At 40.9% G+C, this 18,841-nt stretch overlaps 1 protein-coding gene across 17 annotated transcripts in view; it reads left to right on the forward strand.

Moving 5' to 3' along the window:
* The window catches only part of KMT2C (lysine methyltransferase 2C), a 303,056-nt gene that overhangs the window by 272,198 nt on the left and 12,017 nt on the right, over positions 1-18,841 (forward strand). For 12 of the 17 annotated variants that reach the window (XM_017519871.2, XM_017519879.1, XM_017519911.2 and 9 more), the window contains 11 exons: positions 182-1,900; positions 5,040-5,252; positions 6,793-6,957; positions 9,891-10,032; positions 10,176-10,323; positions 11,818-11,996; positions 12,107-12,243; positions 13,299-13,548; positions 14,678-14,817; positions 15,247-15,354; positions 17,116-18,235. In XM_017519871.2, the coding sequence (XP_017375360.1) occupies positions 182-1,900; positions 5,040-5,252; positions 6,793-6,957; positions 9,891-10,032; positions 10,176-10,323; positions 11,818-11,996; positions 12,107-12,243; positions 13,299-13,548; positions 14,678-14,817; positions 15,247-15,354; positions 17,116-18,235 (4,321 nt within the window). The remainder of the gene's footprint in view (positions 1-181; positions 1,901-5,039; positions 5,253-6,792; positions 6,958-9,890; positions 10,033-10,175; positions 10,324-11,817; positions 11,997-12,106; positions 12,244-13,298; positions 13,549-14,677; positions 14,818-15,246; positions 15,355-17,115; positions 18,236-18,841) is intronic. The other 5 variants (XM_017520002.2, XM_017519968.2, XM_017519889.1 and 2 more) reach the window with 4 other exon arrangements.

Here is an 18,841-nt window from a genome sequence, read left to right on the forward strand (position 1 = left end):
TTTAGTTAAGGCTTATCAATTCAGTTTTTTTTGTGATTTTTGCACTTGCCCAAGCAAAATAGATTTGCTTCTACAGGACCAAACTGCCTTATCTATAACCTCAACCAAAGTCATCAGCCAATGTTTTAGTTCAATACCTATGCTATATATAAATGAGCAATGATGCATTTTGTTATTCCAGATTCGTAAACAACAGAAAGAACATGCTGAATTGATTGAAGATTATCGGATCAAACAGCAGCAACAACAGCAGCAATGTGCAATGGCCCCACCTACCCTCATGCCTGGTGTCCAGCCCCAGCCACCCCTAATTCCAGGTGCCACTCCACCCACCATGAGCCAACCTGCCTTTCCCATGGTGCCACAGCAGCTTCAGCACCAGCAGCACACAGCAGTTATTTCTGGCCATACTAGCCCTGTTAGAATGCCCAGTTTACCTGGATGGCAACCCAACAGTGCGTCTGCCCACCTTCCCCTCAATCCTCCTAGAATTCAGCCCCCAATTGCCCAATTACCATTAAAAACATGTACATCAGCCCCAGGGACAGTGTCAAATGCCAATTCGCAGAGTGGACCACCACCTCGGGTAGAATTTGATGACAACAATCCCTTTAGTGAAAGTTTTCAAGAACGGGAACGTAAGGAACGTTTACGAGAACAGCAAGAGAGACAACGAATCCAACTCATGCAAGAAGTAGATAGACAAAGAGCTTTGCAGCAGAGGATGGAAATGGAGCAGCATGGCATGGTGGGCTCCGAGATAAGTAGTAGTAGGACATCTGTGTCCCAGATTCCCTTCTACAGTTCTGACTTACCTTGTGATTTCATGCAGCCTCCAAGACCCCTTCAGCAGTCTCCACAACACCAGCAGCAAATGGGGCAGGTTTTACAGCAGCAGAATATACAACAAGGATCAATTAATTCACCCTCCGCTCAAACTTTCATGCAAACTAATGAGCGAAGGCAGGTAGGACCTCCTTCATTTGTTCCTGATTCACCATCAATCCCTGTTGGAAGCCCAAATTTTTCTTCTGTTAAGCAGGGACATGGAAATCTTTCTGGGACCAGCTTCCAACAGTCCCCAGTGAGGCCTTCTTTTACACCTGCTTTACCAGCAGCACCTCCAGTAGCTAATAGCAGTCTCCCATGTGGCCAAGACCCTAGTATAACCCATGGACAAAGTTATCCGGGATCAACCCAATCTCTCATTCAGTTGTATTCTGATATAATCCCAGAGGAAAAAGGGAAAAAGAAAAGAACAAGAAAAAAGAAAAAAGATGATGATGCAGAATCCACCAAGGCTCCATCAACTCCCCATTCAGATATAACTGCTCCACCAACTCCAAGCATCTCAGAAACTACCTCTACTCCTGCAGTGAGCACACCCAGTGAGCTTCTTCAACAGGCAGAGCAAGAGTTGGTGGAACCAGCAGGCCCATCCACTCCCAATATGGCGGCAGGCCAGCTGTGTACAGAATTAGAGAACAAACTGCCCAATAGTGATTTCTCACAAGCAACTCCAAATCAACAGACTTACGCAAATTCAGAGGTAGATAAGCCCTCCATGGAAACCCCTGCCAAAGCAGAAGAGATAAAACTGGAAAAGGCTGAGACAGAGTCATGCCCGGGCCAAGAGGAGCCTAAATTGGAGGAAGATAATGGTAGTAAGGTAGAAGGAAACGCTGCAGCCGGTCCTGTCTCCTCAGCACAGAGTCCTCCTCATTCTGTTGGGGCCCCTGCTGCCAAAGGAGACTCAGGGAATGAACTTCTGAAACACTTGTTGAAAAATAAAAAGGCATCTTTTCTTTTGAATCAAAAACCTGAGGGCAGTATTCGTTCAGAAGATGACTGTACAAAGGATAATAAACTGGTTGAGAAGCAGAACCCAGCTGAAGGATTGGTAAGTGTAAATCATAAAAACAACTTTTTTCTTTTGCTTTAAATTACAGCAGATTAGTGCCAACAACTACATTAATTTCCACACTATTCTATAACCTTTTTATTCCTAAGGACCATTTTTTGTCATTTCTACCTATGTGGAACCCATGTTTTTACTTGTATCTAAACTATATTAAGTAATAATTTGTTCACTATTTTTTAAAAAGCAAAGGCATGTATTGCATTTCATACATAGTGTGCTGTGTAGCAACTGGTTATTACCACACTGAGTTGACATAAGAAGTAAGTAGATGTCTATGTACTTTATTGTAAATAAATGCATAGTCTCCGTTAACCTCTTTAAAATGTAGACGATAGCCCATGTACCTCTATTGATATACTTGGCACTCTTAGGGATACCATACTGTGAACCTATTCTGTTACAATGTTGTATTGATACTTAATGTAATGTTACATGTAGAGTTTTATATTTATAGTTTTCCATGTATCAGTTATCTATCAGTTTAAGTTATTAAGGTTGAATTTGCTTTTTGTCTCCATTTACATGAAGAGCTAACTTGTAAATATACCATTACAAGAATCCTTCCCCTTTACTTCAGTTAACTTCATTAAGATATTTCCAAAACTAGAGTTTTGGAGTCATAGGAATTCGTCTGCTTAGTAGATCTTGCCTGTGTATCTTTCAGAAAATACAGTGCCATTACTGGGACATTCATAAAGCTGTCACTAGACTGCTTCTCAAATTGCATTTTATTTTCATATTTTAATTAAGGGTGGAGTGATATATTTAGTTACCCAAATTTTCAATTTTAAGATTGTTAATGAAGCTCATCTTTTTACGAGTGTGCTCTTTTTCTCATCTTTGATCATTCAGTAGAGATTGAGTGTTGACCTGATCGATTTGTGTAAGTTTTGTAAGTTTTTAGTGGCTATGCTTTTCCAGTTATATTTGTCACCAGTAAATACAGCCAACTGCTCAGCACAGTCTCCATCCACTTTTCTCCAAGACATCTTATGCCCTGAGGAGTACTGAGTAACTTGGAGTTGTCCTTTTACCCTCTGTGTATACCACATGCTGCGGCTCTCCCTGCTCTGCTCTCCCTTCTTATATATGTCTGGTCAATATATTTTTATCTTTTAAAATGCAGTTTTTGAATCATCTTTTTTTGGATACCTTTCTCACCTCTCCCAATCTCAAATATATGTTGATGCCCATGTTTTCACATAGCAGTTTCTGTTGTACCATTTAATATTATTTAAATAGTTCCTTGAATAATGTAGACTACACTTTGAGCATCTTTATATTAAAATTTGTGCTGTAAACAAAAAAAAATTGTGCTATATAAGAATATTTAATAACATGAGGAACAACCACATGTCAAGTTTAAAAACTAGCCCCCCAAATTAAAGTGTGATCTATTGTGATTTAAATATATACATGTCAATTAAGAAATTCTCAGGTTCTTGACTCTCAAAATGCAGTCCCTGGGGATCCCCAGAATCTACATCAGATGGGAGCTTTGTAACACATGCAGAATCTCCTGCCACAGATCTGCTTCTCAGGATGTGTGATTTAACAAGATCCCCAGGTGATTCCTATGCATCTGAAGGTGGAGAAGTATTGTACTGCTCTAGGCCTGCAATTCTCAAAACTGTAAAGTGTAAGCATCACCACGAGGGCTTGTTAAACCAAGATTGCTGGGCAGTAGCCTCAGCATTTCTGATGCTGTAGGTCTGGGTGGAACCAGATAATCTGCGTTTCTAAGTCGGTCCTAGATACTGCTGCTACCCTGGGGACTCCCCTTGAGAACCACAGATCTAGCCTGGAGATGAGCAGTCTGAGCCTGCTTTCGCCTCCCTTCATGAGCTAAGAATGGTTATAACATTTTTAAATGGTTGAAAACAATCTAAAGAAGAGTAATGGCCGGGCATGGTGGCTCATGCCTATAATCCAGGCACTTTGGAGGCCAAGGCGGGCAGATCACCTGAGGTCGGGAGTTCAAGACCAGCCTGACCAACATGGTGAAACCCCGTCTTCAAAAAAAAAAGAGTAATATTTTGTGACACATAAAAATTACACAAAATTCAAGTATGTCTGTGAATTTTAAAAGTTTTATTTGAACATAGTCAAGCTCATTTATTTATGAATTGTTTATGGCTGCTTTTGAAGTACTCAGTGGCAGAGTTGAGTAATTATGCCAGGGGCTGTAGCCTATAAAGGCCTACAATATTTACCATCTGGCCCTTTACATAAAAATGTTGTCATCCATGCTCTAAACTATTTAGAATATAACTGGAAACTAATTTTCAGAACCCTCAAAGATTCAATGCAGAATTTACTGTGGTAAGTTCAGCTACTATAATTGACTGTAGCAAAGTATTTATGTTAAATTTAGAAATAATGGAGCTTTAAAATATTCCTGTTTTTTAAAGTATTGATAGGACTACCCTTAAAGACCTTTTCAGGGCTTGACTTATTCTCACTTTGTAATGATAAAAATAAAGAAAATGTTTATTTGTTTTCATCTAGGTTCTCTCCCATTGACTTTTAAGTATGTGGCCATTGTTTTTCAGTCAAATATGGTTGTGAACTAATTTGAAGAACTGGTGTTTTTTCTTTTTCTTGTTGTCTGGTGCTAGCTGTTCTCTCACCTAAGATGCATAGGCTATAAAGCTTTTCAGGACCTGGTGAATTATTTCAGTACACCTCATATTTCACTAGTTCCTAAGGGGAACCAAAAATAACTCCCCAAGATCACTATGCAGAGGCTCCTATAGCCATCTACAAGCATCTCATCTCCTTCCCTTCTGCAGTCAGTGAGCAGGAATAAGGGGCTCCCCAGCCCCAGGGAGGTTAGTGGCAGGGGTGATGCTTTGCCAGAAAGGGCCATGGCCTTACTTACTAGTTCTGCTCTTTGTCTAAGCTTTGCAGCTTACTGATTTCCATACTTGAGAATAATGTTTGAAGAAAAGTATGGTATTTTCATAAAACAGCATTTGACACCACTCTGTCTTCCCTACTTAATAACTTTTAGTGGCATGTTAGGATGATAAGTCATAGCTTGGCTCTGAAGTAGCATGAACTAAAAACCAAACGTGCAAGTTGTTCATTTGATTTTTAACCTTTCCAATTACATTAGCAAACTTTGGGGGCTCAAATGCAAGGTGGTTTTGGATGTGGCAACAACCAGCTGGCAAAAACAGATGGAGGAAGTGAAACCAAGAAACAGCGAAGCAAACGGACTCCGAGGACGGGTGAGAAAGCAGCACCTCGCTCAAAGAAAAGGAAAAAGGATGAAGAGGAGAAACAAGCTATGTACTCTAGCACTGACACGTTTACCCACTTGAAACAGGTGAGGGCGAGTCATTTATAACGGCCCCTTTAAAAATTAAAGGATATAGGCTGGGGGCAGTGGCTCATGCCTATAATCCCAGCACTTTGGGAGGCCAAGGCAGGTGGATCACTTGAGGTATGAGTTCAAGACCAGCTTGCCAACATGGCAAAACCCCATCTCTACTAAAAATATAAACATTTACTGGGCATGGTGACACACATCTATAATCCCAGCTACTTGGGAGGCTGAGGCACGAGAATTGCTTGAGCCTGGGAGGTGGAGGTTGCGGTGAGCCGAGATTACGCACTCCAGCCTGGGTGACAAGTGAGACTCTGTCTTAAAAAGAAAAAAAAAAAAAAAAAGAAAGTCAAAATTGTTCCATGATCCATGGGCTTTAGAATGTATGTTGTTTTGGCAGGCATAAGTAATACAACATTAATCATTCTACACATCTCCATCAGAGCTTTTGGGTGACCAGATGTATTGTCAACAAGCAGTAATATGTTGAAAGAAATCATTTTTGAGCAGTAGTTCTCAACAGTGAGTTTAAAATATGCAGCAAATCATGCTGTAAACAAATGTGCTATCATCCAGGCTTTATTTTTCTATTTATGGTGTACAGGAAACGTCAATTCAGGACAATTCTTAAGCAGATTAGGATTTCAGAATAGTTAATGAGCCTTAGCTTCATCTTCAAGAAACAAGTTGCATTAGCCCCTAACAAAAGAGTCAGCCTGCCTTTTGAGGGTGTGAAGTCAAATACTTCTCCTCTCTATGAATTTCCTACATTACGTCTTCTTCCAATAGAAGACTATTTTTCAAACATTGAAAATTTGTTGATTAGTGTGGCCACCTTTATCAATGATCTTCACTAGATTTTCTGAATAACTTGCTGTAGCTTCTNAAAAAAAAAAAAAAAAAAAAAAAAAGAAAGTCAAGACACAAGAGATCAAATGCTTCTTCAACCCTATTCAACCAAAACTGTCTCTTTATTATGATGAGTTCCTAAATCAAGTTGAGAGTTACTGGGATAAAAGATATCTGGACAAGGAACGTAATAGACTTTCTCCAAGCAAAATTACATTATATGCTATTGGCACCTGAAATTTATGGTAATACAGGTGCATTCATAGGTGATAGTCAAGGAGTAGCCTCAGTGAAATACTGTCCTCAGTGCTTAATTGTGGCTCTGGAGCCAAAGAAATGCACTGTAAATTCTGTTCTTACACCTTTTTAGTTGCTATAGAAGTGGGAGACAGCCACTAATAGTGCTGTTGGTGGCACCCAGCCTCAGTTTATGCCCTGGTTCTTGCTGAGCAAAGATAAGAAATATGTTTTTCTTGTTAGACACCTGGCAGCATCCATTTAGAACAAAGCTTATTTTTAAGTTTCAAAGGTCTGTAGTCTCTGTCACTTATTCCGGCATTTTGATACTTGAAAATTTTAAGTCTCATTTTTCTCAAGCCTTATTCAACAAAGTTGCTTCGGGTCTTAGAAAGTTGAGTTACGCTGAGTTCTTTTTATCATGTACATTACTCTTAAATATGTTTTTTAATAGCAGCTCTCTCTGCTCCCTCTAATGGAACCAATCATTGGAGTGAACTTTGCGCACTTTCTTCCTTATGGCAGTGGCCAATTTAATAGTGGGAATCGACTTCTAGGAACTTTTGGCAGTGCTACCCTGGAAGGGGTTTCGGACTACTATTCTCAGTTGATCTACAAGGTATGTTTTTCTGCCAAGGTGTTGTCTTGCTTCATCTTTGGGTAACATGTCAGCATTGGTAGAGCTTGTCTTGTTTTTATACCTAGTTTACATCTGATCTTCCAAGTTTTATTAAAACTTCAGCTACAGGGTTAAAATTTTACCTAGTGAAGTATTTCTAGCACAGACGTGCAGTTTTTTGGGGTTTTTTTTTTGAGATGGAGTTTCACTCTTTTGCCCAGACTTGAGTGCAGTGGCACAATCTCGGCTCATTGCAACCTCCGCCTTCCAGTTTCAAGTGATTCTCCTGCCCCAACCTCCTGAGTACTGGGATTACATATGCCCACCACCATGCCTGACTAATTTTTTTATTTTTAGTAGAGACGGGATTTCACCATGTTGGCCAGGCTGGTCTCAAACTCCTCTCCTCATGATCCGCCTGCCTCAGCCTCCCAAAGTGCTGGGATTTGAAGTTTTTTTATAGCTAGGAATATAAATTGTGAGAAATATCTATGACATATTTTCATGGTAGAAGAAATCCTTATTTCCTTATAACCTTTATTAACTTATAAAATGAATTTCGAATCACTGTAAATGGTGGGGATTTTTAAAAAAGTAATTAGTATTTTACTTTGAAAAATGAAATTGAACAATTTTAAATGTGTCTTATCTAATAATGTAAGTATTAATTACAGCTTTTTTTTTTTTTTTTTTTTGAGATAGTGCCTCACTCTCCCACCCAGGCCAGAGTGCAGTGGTGCAATCTCTGCCTCCCAAATTCAAGTGATTCTAGTGCCTCGGTCTACCAAGTAGCTGGGACTATAGGTGTGTGCCACCATGCCCTGCTAATTTTTGTATTTATTTTGTAGAGACGGGTTTTGCCATGTTGTCACGGTTGGTCTCTAACTCCTGAGCTCAAGTTATCCTGCTGCCTCAGCCTCTCAAAGGGATTACAGGTGTGAGCCACTGTGCCCATCGCAATTCCTAGACTATTAAAATAATATCAAATGAAATCAAGTTTAACTTTTTGTATTTTTTTTTTAACAGTTTTATGATAGCATAAGGCATCTTCAGTTCAGTTTTTACTTATGTAAAAAGATGATGGCCAGGCACGGTGGCTCAGACCTGTAATCCTAGCACTTTGGGAGGCCGAAGTGGGTGGATCACCTGAGGTCAGGAGTTCGAGACCAGCCTGGCCAACATGGTGAAATCCTGCCTTTACTAAAAAGACAAATATTAGCTGGACATGGTAGCAGGTGCCTATAAGCCTAGCTACTCAGGAGGCTGAGGCAGGAGATTCACCTGAACACGAGAGGTAGAGGTTACAGTGAGGCAGAATTGTGCTGCTTCACTCCAGCCTGGGCAAAAGAGTGAAACTCTGTCTCAAAAGGAAAAAAAAAAAGTAAAAAGATTATTTTTGCAAAAACATTTGAGAATAGCATCAGTTTTCCAGAAGTCTCTCTTCTGACTTTAATATTAATTAATTCTCTTTTGATGCTTCATTTATTGTCCTTGTTAGTTTTTCAGTTAGAACTTCTCCTAGCTGAATGTGGTGGCTCACACCTGTAGCCCCAGCACTTTGGGAGGTTGAGGCGGGAGGATTGCTTGAGGACAGGAATTCAAGACCAACCTGGACAACACAGCTAGATTTTGTCCCTACAAAAAAATTTGAAAATTGGGTGGGTGTGGTGGCTCATGCCTATAGTTCCAGTTACTTGGGATGCCTAGGCGGGATATTCACTTGAGCCCAGGAGATTAAGGCTGCAGTGAGGATGATTGCACCATTGCCTTTCAGCTTGGGAGACAGAGCAAGACTCTGTCTCCAAATGAAAAAGGAAAAGGAGTGCCAGGAGTCCACCCTTTCCATACTTGGACGTTCAGCTTCCAAGTTATAATTCCAAAAAACATCCCCCAAAACAAAAAACCTATCTTAACTCTTGTGAGTGTCTTTTCTTCTGGAGTAAGCTGTTGTCCAACATTAATCATCCTCATGAAATTCTTTATCTTTGCAAAATTTATAATTCCACCTTGCACTTGATTTGCATAGTGTTATTGGTAGATTCCAACAGTCTCCAAATGACAACTTGATGTTAACTGTTAAGCTGGGAGAGATATCTGAAGAGGAGCTACATTAATGATTTGGTTACTTTAGTAAAGTTGCTTCTTCTAAAGGTCTTAGTCCAGATTCTGTTATCTCAGATGTGAGCTATATTACAAGTTTAAGACCACACATTCTTAAGTTTTTCATAGAACTAGGGCATAAGGTAATGAGAACTTAAAGGGATTTTTGGTAAATTTTTGCAATGTATTGATTGCATTTTAAAGTTTTCCTTGGGCCAGGTGTGGTGGCTCACACCTGTAATCCCAGCACTTTGGGAGGCCGAGGTGGACGTATCACTTGAGGTCAGGAATTCAAGACCAGCCTGACCAATGTGGTGAAACCCTGTCTCTACTGAAAATACAAAAAGAATTAGCCAGGCATGGTGGTATGTCCTTATAGTCCCAGCTACTCGGGAGGCTGAGCAGGAGCATTGCTTGAACCCGGGAGGCGAAGGTTGCAGTGCACCGAAATCGTGCCATCGCACCTCAGCCTGGACAACAGAGCGAGACTCCGTCCCCAAAATAGTTATCCTTCATTAGCTATAACCATGAAACTTGAAGAAGTGCGTAAATAAAATCAGGTATAAAGGAAGTTAGCTTCTTAATTTCAAAGCTTAAGTGGTCAAGCTGGGTAAAGTAAGCAAGTTGCTATGTCCATAAAATCACAAGTATTTGTTCCACTAAGAAGTCTCCTGGCCTTGTATATATTATTTTTCTTGGTGTGCAAGATAACATCTTGATTACATTTCTGTAGCCTTGCTTCTATGTGCAAAAAATTCACAGAGCTAAGTTTTAGCAAGGTCATTGCATATTTGCTCAGTAGCGTATAATTTAAATTTTTTGGTCTCCTGCAGCAGAATAATTTAAGTAATCCTCCAACACCCCCTGCCTCTCTTCCTCCTACACCACCTCCTATGACTTGTCAGAAGATGGCCAATGGTTTTGCAACAACTGAAGAACTTGCTGGAAAAGCTGGAGTGTTAGTGAGCCATGAAGGTATGATTATAGCCTCCAAACTTCACACCTTGGAGAAGTGTGCCTTTGCCAGTTGTGTATTGTGAAATGGCAATAGAATTGTAAAGTTCTACCCATTTGTCAGTGTTGACTAAATATATGGTTTTGTGTTTTTGCTTTTTCAGTTACCAAAACTCTAGGACCTAAACCATTTCAGCTGCCCTTCAAACCCCAGGACGACTTGTTGGCCCGAGCTCTTGCTCAGGGCCCCAAGACGGTTGACGTGCCAGCCTCCCTCCCAACACCACCTCATAACAATCAGGAAGAATTAAGGTACAGGTTATTTTTTTCTCAAATAATTCTTAGTTATTTCATTTTTTAAAAAATGTGTGTATGTGGCATAATATCTGTAGGAATAGCATGTAAAAACATTTGAGGAATAAAATTTAGTGAATAATCTTCAGGATTTAAATTTTAAAAGACTGTTTCCATTAAACATAATTAGTTTGCATTTTTTAGGCTTACATGATACAGAGAGTTAAATGGCAATAATCTAATAGACATTAAGGCAATGAAAAATCTCCATGCAACATATTTCAGAGATCATTGTCTTTTAAAGGCTATTAATGTGATTTACTGAGTTTATTGACGTTTGTAGATGTCTAAAATGAAAGAGCAGAAGTTGCAGATGTCAGAGAATGCTGTGGTGGAAGAGAGTTTAAGAACTATTCTGTCTGGGGTTTAACCTCTTTGTGTCAGTTCTTTAACTGCAAGATTCTAATTGGGGAGAAGCAAATTCCCTTAGTGGATAATCGCCACCCAACTCATTAGATCCAGAGGGTTCTTAGAACTTCATCAGATAATTATCTTTTCCTTGGAAAATCTGCCAACTACCCTCTATTTGATGAGAAATTTATTTAATATAAGCCCCTTACTTTATTAATGTGGAGAGTAATCTGTCCAGATTCAGGATCCAGGTCCCCTTTCTACTGTACCTCACTACTAGAAATTTCTACATTTGTTAAGCAGCATCCTGAGTGTGTGTGTGTGTGTGGTGGCCTGGGGCAGGTATGTGCTCCATCCCTGGATTTCACAGGACTCTGGCTGAAAGCCTTTCTTGGGTCTCCTGCATGACAGCAACTTCTCTGCGTGAGGAATGAGAGACAGCAGATCCAGAGGGTTGTCTGGTACTCAGTCTGAGACCTCACAATTGCCCTGGTAGACTCGAACTCTACAAGAGGGACTAGTCTTTTGTTTTTCTCACCTTGCTTTATCATTTAAGAAAAATAAGGGCCAATGAAGTCAATGGCCAACTGTTCTCCATCTTGCCATTGTGAAGAGCAGCAGTAGGACAGCTGTTTTCCCAGTTAGGTATATGCAGGCATGACCATTGCATGTGTGCTTGGGCTCTTTATCTTTTCAAAGTTTTTCTTTTTTATTCTTAAATCCAACCAGCAGCTCTTGCCTTTTCAAGCTATAGGAGTGCTGCCCTAGGCTTAGCAATCTGGGATTTGGAAAAGATGCTTTCATGCTTTCCATGTTATGTGCTAATCAGAACATCTTCCTCTTTGGCAGGCCTTTAAACCTTGGTGCTGAAGCTTTGGTTGGAAGGAAACATACTATTTAAATTACTTTGTAACTCAATATTGTTCTTTTATTTTTTTTCCCAATGTGGCTCTGAGCTGATTCATTTGCTGCTCATCGTATAGGTGCTGCACAGAATATCCTTACAGCTATACTCATAAATGTCAGCGGGGTTGGCACAGGAAGCCCCCAGTGATTTGCACACTTTGATGTGTGCATGTGTGTTTTTTTTTCTTTTTTCAGGATTCAGGATCACTGTGGTGATCGAGATACTCCTGATAGTTTTGTTCCCTCATCCTCTCCTGAGAGTGTGGTTGGGGTAGAAGTGAGCAGGTATCCAGATCTGTCATTGGTCAAGGAGGAGCCTCCAGAACCGGTGCCATCTCCCATCATTCCAATTCTTCCTAGCACTGCTGGGAAAAGTAAGAAAAACACTAACCTTTATGATTTCCCTTTACACTATGCCAATTTACCAGTGTAAATATTTTGATTTTGAAAAGCCATTAACATTTTTTTCCCTCTCTTTTGTAAGGTTCAGAATCAAGAAGGAATGACATCAAAACTGAGCCAGGCACTTTATATTTTGCATCACCTTTTGGTTCTTCCCCAAATGGTCCCAGATCAGGTCTTATATCTGTAGCAATTACTCTGCATCCTACAGCTGCTGAGGTAAAAGATTAAATGACTTCTTAATGTTAAACAATATGTCCCCAATTTTAAAAGGTGGGTCAGTTGTCTGCCATAAAACACACAACAGGATCACTGAGGACAAAGCATCAGAGAGTGGGGCTTATGCTCACTGCAGACCTCTCAGCTGCCTTGGAGTGCCATTGTTTGTCATTGAATTGGTCTCAGCCTAAGTCAAGTAAAAAGGGAAATTAGAGCTCACATTTTCTTATTAAAGGATGTATACTTCAGAGAACTCTTATTTTATTTTTTTAATAGAGACACAGTCTCACTCTGTTGCCCAGGCTGGAGTGCAGTGGCACAATCATAGCTTACTGCAACCTCGAACTTCCTGGGCTCAAGTAATCCTTCTGCTTTAGCCTCCTCAGTAGCTGTGACTATAGGTATAAGCCATCATGTCCATCTCAGAGAAAAACTTTTTTATAACCGTTAACAGTGAAGAAAATTAAGCAAAGGAAAATAAGTTTATCAACAATAACAGTTTTGCAGAAGCAATAGAAATGTTCTTCAGGCAGCATCTGCTTGTATCAAACACTAGTAATTTGATGAGGATTTTAAATTTTTTTTTACTCTGAATTCTGTGAAGATATTTCATTAGAGACCAGACTAAAAGTCCAGTGATGTGATATTTTGATTATCAACAAAATACATCAATAGCAAGACCTTTGTCTGTTCTTACGGGTTGTGTCACATTTGGCCAGAGCTGGAGAGAAGCCCCTGAAAGTAAGCTGACCACCCGTAGGAACTGACAGGGCCTGACAGATGTTACAGCATCTAAAATAGTTCAATGCTTTCCTAGATGTTTAATGTTAATTGGATTGGAATCCCTTTATGGGGATTTCTGTTTTTAAAAGGTTTTTTGGATATTGGTTCTTTAGAGCTAATTTTTTTCCTGAGACTCATTAAGTCTAAATGTGTTGGATGTTTTTGGAATCTGTGTGTCATGTAAAGAGCATTTATCCTAAGTGTATATATTTTGTTCAGTGGTTCGCTGTTGCCTTCTGGGTGAATAATAAAGCATTTGCATTTGGTTTTAGAACATTAGCAGTGTTGTGGCTGCATTTTCCGACCTTCTTCACGTCCGAATCCCTAACAGCTATGAGGTTAGCAATGCTCCAGACGTCCCATCCATGGGTTTGGTCAGTAGCCACAGAATCAACCCGGGTTTGGAATATCGACAGCATTTACTTCTTCGTGGGCCTCCGCCAGGATCTGCAAACCCTCCCAGATTAGTGAGCTCTTACCGGCTGAAGCAGCCTAATATACCATTTTCTCCAACAAGCAATGGTGAGCTAGTGAGCTTTTTGTTAACCCCAGATCCATTCCTGATTCAAAAGTTAAGCTTACTCTTTGAGATATTGATTTAACTTTTAACAATGGGCAGGTAACCTGCTGGTGTATAGTCCTTGGTGAACTCAGCATGTGTGGGTGTTCTGTTTTCTGTGGTGTGATTTGACCTTTAGAGCTTTGGCTTGTGTATTCTGTCATGCTGTCACCAGGGGCTTTGTGAGTGCCAGCCATCTGCACAGGCTGCCAGAGGAAGCCTGTGATGTGCTTGCCCTTGAGCAGCTTTTCTTCTTCCTTGTTTCCCAACCCCCAACCCACTGTGCCTGGGCCACCTCGTGCAGATGGGGCTGGTGACCTGACATGGGTTCTGTTTCCCGTTCTCCTCCACTTTCCGTCCTTACCTCCCTCTTGTTTGACTTCTGCACCAGCTCTACAAGGCCCTTCTTTTCCCACAGAGATGTTCATGGCTCCCATCTCTGAAAATGAAATAACATCTTTAGACCAGCCATGATGTCACTTTCCTTCCTGCCTTGCTGGCAATCTTACGAACACGCTCAGTCCAGGCCCCTGCTTCCTCCTCTTGGCTTCTAGCTGATTCTGTCACTTTTCCCTGCGCCTTTTTGCCTTCACACTGCACCTGAATGATGCTTTCTAATTCCTGAGTCCTTATTGACCTTCTTATCCTTGGCCTTGGCTCTTTCCTAATTTCTGACTCTGCAAGTCACACTTATTTAAGACTCTTATGCATATATCATTGTATCTTTCATAAAATGTTTTTTTACCATCTTAATCTGCAAGCAAAAGTAATACCTGTTTCCCCATCTGGCTCACTTTGCACTTAGACTGAATAGGAATCTCTCTTGGTGACTTAGTTTTGTTAGATTCTTCTTTCATACTAGCGTTGTTTTCCCAGCTGTTTGAGAATAGGCATGTTTCCTTATTTCTGCCCTAGTGTCAGATAATCAACTCTGTAACCATTGTTTAGAAGATAAGATTTTTTATTAATTAAGGAATAATGTAAAGTTAATGAACCCATGGTGTGATAAGTTAATATTGCATAATTTTTCACCATGTGCCACCTTGTGTCATCAGTCAATGTTAATTACTAACAAAAGTTGATTGCCTTTAGGTCTTTCTGGATATAAGGATTCTAGTCATGGTATTGCAGAAAGTGCAGCACTCAGACCACAGTGGTGTTGTCATTGTAAAGTGGTTATTCTTGGAAGTGGTGTGCGGAAATCTTTCAAGGATCTGACCCTTTTGAACAAGGTACTTTGCTATTCCTTTGATGACCCCACCTCCTACCTCCAGTGAAATGTCCTTGGCAGTGTCTCTTCCAACATCAGAGAGAGACTCCAATTATGGTGGTGTGATGGGACACATGTTCCTGGTGGTGGCACCAGCATATATTAGACATGCTTGGGCTGAACACCAAAGAGTTAAAACAGGCTATTAAATGGAATATTATGAGGACTACATGTTTTTAAACAGAGTGAGCTATGGACCACATAGTTTGGTTTTGTACATTTATTTTCTCCCTAGCTAAATTATTGCATGCTAAATATTGGGATGTGGTTTCCTTTCTACTTTTAAGATAAAGAACCACTGTCACTTTTGAATATAACATAAAAACAATGTATACATCTTGTTTTTATTTTGACTTGTTGAGATTCCCACACATTTCTCTTTGCTTTTCAGGATTCCCGAGAAAGCACCAAGAGGGTAGAGAAGGACATTGTCTTTTGTAGTAATAACTGCTTTATTCTTTATTCATCAACTGCGCAAGCAAAAAACTCAGAAAACAAGGTAAGATTAGGACAGTGTCAGCTGATAACAATGCATAACAAGTGACTGCTCTGTTCTGTGCATATGGGAGTGAATGAACAGGTGTGTCCCTGCCTTCATGGAGCTCTGTGCGGGAAATCCAAAGCAGATGCTGACGCTGCAGAGGAGGAGAGGGTGTAGGGAACCTTGAGCCATGCTGCCTGTTCAACTTAGTTATTTGACAAACGTGGGCAGAGTTAAATTATGTTTTAAAAGTTTAGTAAATAGAACACTAATATTAAAATCTTTAATTTTACCAGTTTAATTGTAAATATCTTTTTTTTGTTATTTTTGAGACGGAGTCTCGTTCTGTTGCCAGGCTGGAGTGCAATTGCATATCTTGCCACACTACAGCCTCCGCTTCCTGGGCTCAAGCAATTCTCCTGCCTCAGCTTCCCAAGTAGCTGAGATTACAGGCATGCACCACCACATCTGGCTAATTTTTGTATTTTTAGTAGAGAGGGCATTTCACCATGTTGGCCAGGCTGGTCTCTAGCTCCTGACCTCAGGTGATCTGCCCACCTCAGCCTCCCAAAGTGCTGGGATTACAGGTGTGAGCCACTGTGCCTGGCTATAAATATCTTAATATTTTAAAATTATTTGTATTGCCCTTACCCCAATAGGAAAACCTGTTCAAAGATAAAATTTTAAGACTATTTGTGCATTGTAAGAGAAAACATTTTGCTCACACTATGGTGAAAGAGGTCCGCTTTGCTTAATTTTATGTAATTTGAGTGTATCCAGTTGAATAGTTGATACAAATAAATGATAAGTTTGTAATCATGTTTTGAAGGAAGCTTTTCCTGTATAGTCATTCCTCCATCCAGATTACTACTCTAGTATGTCTTTCACAGAAGAACATTTTGAAGATTTATTTTTAACAGGTAGTTGTCTGTAGTATGCCTGTAATAAAATCCAAGCTATATGGCAAATAAATTTGGACTTTAAAATGTATCAGCCTAAATGCAAGAAGGAGGTTTTCCACGTGCCCCCACCCGCCTCCATAGTTTGGGTCAAGGTGCAGTTCCTGCCTGATTTGGCATGAGACATGTCCTTTTTTAGATACCTTGTTAGGATGGGCGCATGTGCAAAGAAGGTAGCCTGTGGTGTTTATTAGTTTATGATACTCTGTACCAGAAAGTAAAGAAGCTATTGGAGATTCCTTATCAGCTCAACTCTTTCAGCAGCTGGATCAGAGCTGAGAAGCCTCAGAGAAAAGTTAATATGATTTATTTGTTGACAGGGGCTCCTTCCCTTTCTCTGACATTTATACCAGTTGATTATGCCTGAGATTTAACAGATGTGAATTTCAGGGTGGAAATAAGCTCTCAAGAAACGATGTTGCAGCATTCTTATTTGGTTAAACAAAAAGCACTGTTTCATTGTACAAATTAGCTCTGACAGCATTTCCCCCCCCCCTTTTTCTTTCTGGCTTTAATATAGTTAGAAAGAGGACTGTTCCAGAAAGTTTAAGAGCAGAATATTCTCCAATATTATGGCTTTGTGGAAGAGGCATGGAAAGGATGCAGCACAGCTGCCATCCCCAGCTTTCTCTTCCTGTGCACCTTAGTGCATGATTGGCGTCTGTGGTGCATGAGCCCCCAGCACTCACTGCTGGCCTGTCCTGTGCCCCTCAAGTCACACATCCTCTTAAATCATATTGCTCAGCTTCTTGTCTTAACAAGAATTGCTTTCCAGGCTTGAGAATTATTTTTTTTTTCATGATTTATTTCTGTTGCTCAGGAATCCATTCCTTCATTGCCGCAATCACCTGTGAGAGAGACACCTTCCAAAGCGTTTCATCAGTACAGCAACAACATCTCCACTTTGGATGTGCACTGTCTCCCACAGCTCCAGGAGAAAGCTTCTCCCCCTGCCTCACCGCCCATTGCGTTCCCTCCTGCTTTTGAAGCAGCCAAAGTAGAGGCCAAGCCAGATGAGCTTAAGGTAACAGTCAAGCTAAAGCCTCGGCTAAGAACTGTCCATGGTGGGTTTGAAGATTGCAGGCCACTAAATAAAAAATGGAGAGGAATGAAATGGAAGAAGTGGAGCATTCATATTGTAATTCCTAAGGGGACATTTAAACCACCTTGTGAGGATGAAATAGATGAATTTCTAAAGAAATTGGGCAGTTCCCTTAAACCTGATCCTGTGCCCAAAGACTATCGGAAATGTTGCTTTTGTCATGAAGAAGGTGATGGATTGACAGATGGACCAGCAAGGCTACTCAACCTTGACTTGGACCTGTGGGTCCACTTGAACTGCGCTCTGTGGTCCACAGAGGTCTATGAGACTCAGGCTGGTGCCTTAATAAATGTGGAGCTAGCTCTGAGGAGAGGCCTACAAATGAAATGTGTCTTCTGTCACAAGACAGGTGCCACTAGTGGATGCCACAGATTTCGATGCACCAACATTTATCACTTTACCTGCGCCATTAAAGCACAATGCATGTTTTTTAAGGACAAAACTATGCTTTGCCCCATGCACAAACCAAAGGGAATTCATGAGCAAGAACTAAGTTACTTTGCAGTCTTCAGGAGGGTCTATGTTCAGCGCGATGAGGTGCGACAGATTGCTAGCATCGTGCAGCGAGGTGAACGGGACCATACCTTTCGCGTGGGAAGCCTCATCTTCCACACAATCGGTCAGCTGCTTCCACAGCAGATGCAAGCATTCCATTCTCCTAAGGCACTCTTCCCTGTGGGCTATGAAGCCAGCCGGCTGTACTGGAGCACGCGCTATGCCAACAGGCGTTGCCGCTACCTGTGCTCCATCGAGGAGAAGGACGGGCGCCCGGTGTTCGTCATCAGGATTGTGGAACAAGGCCATGAAGACCTGGTCCTAAGTGACATATCACCTAAAGGTAACATCTGCCATCCACGTGCTGTGCAGAGCTACATGCTCTGATGTCAGGCTAATGAATGTGTTTTGTCAATATTTCCATGTTTGTCTCATGTTCATTTCAGATTTTACAACGTTTTAGTTCATTTACAAAATGCGGATCTTCTTTGTGTTCTCACACCTTGCTCTCTCTGCTATACAGTTTTCTAAGCACTTTCATAGTCAATATGTGTTTGAATATAAGAGTTGGTAAAATAAATCTGAGGTTGATTTGCTGATTTGTAGATAAAGGTTGCCTGTCATTTGCATCCCCCTCCCGCCGAGCTTTTTTTTTGTTTTTGAGACAGAGTTTCTCTCTTGTTGCCTAGGCTAGAGTACATGGTACAGTGGTGTGATCTCAGCTTACTGCAACATCCACCTCCCAGGTTCAAGTGATTCTCCTGCCTCAGCCTCCCAAGTAGCTGAGATTACAGGCATGTGCCGCCATACCTGGCTAATTTTTGTATTTTCAGTAGAGATGGGGTTTTGCCGTGTTGGCCAGGCTGATCATGAACTCCTGACCTCAGGTGATTCACCCTCCTTGGCCTCCCAAAGCGTTGGGATTACAGGCGTAAGCCACTGCACCCAG

Source organism: Cebus imitator, unplaced genomic scaffold (assembly GCF_001604975.1).
Source record: "Cebus imitator isolate Cc_AM_T3 unplaced genomic scaffold, Cebus_imitator-1.0 Scaffold20, whole genome shotgun sequence".
NCBI classification, from domain to species: domain Eukaryota; kingdom Metazoa; phylum Chordata; class Mammalia; order Primates; family Cebidae; genus Cebus; species Cebus imitator.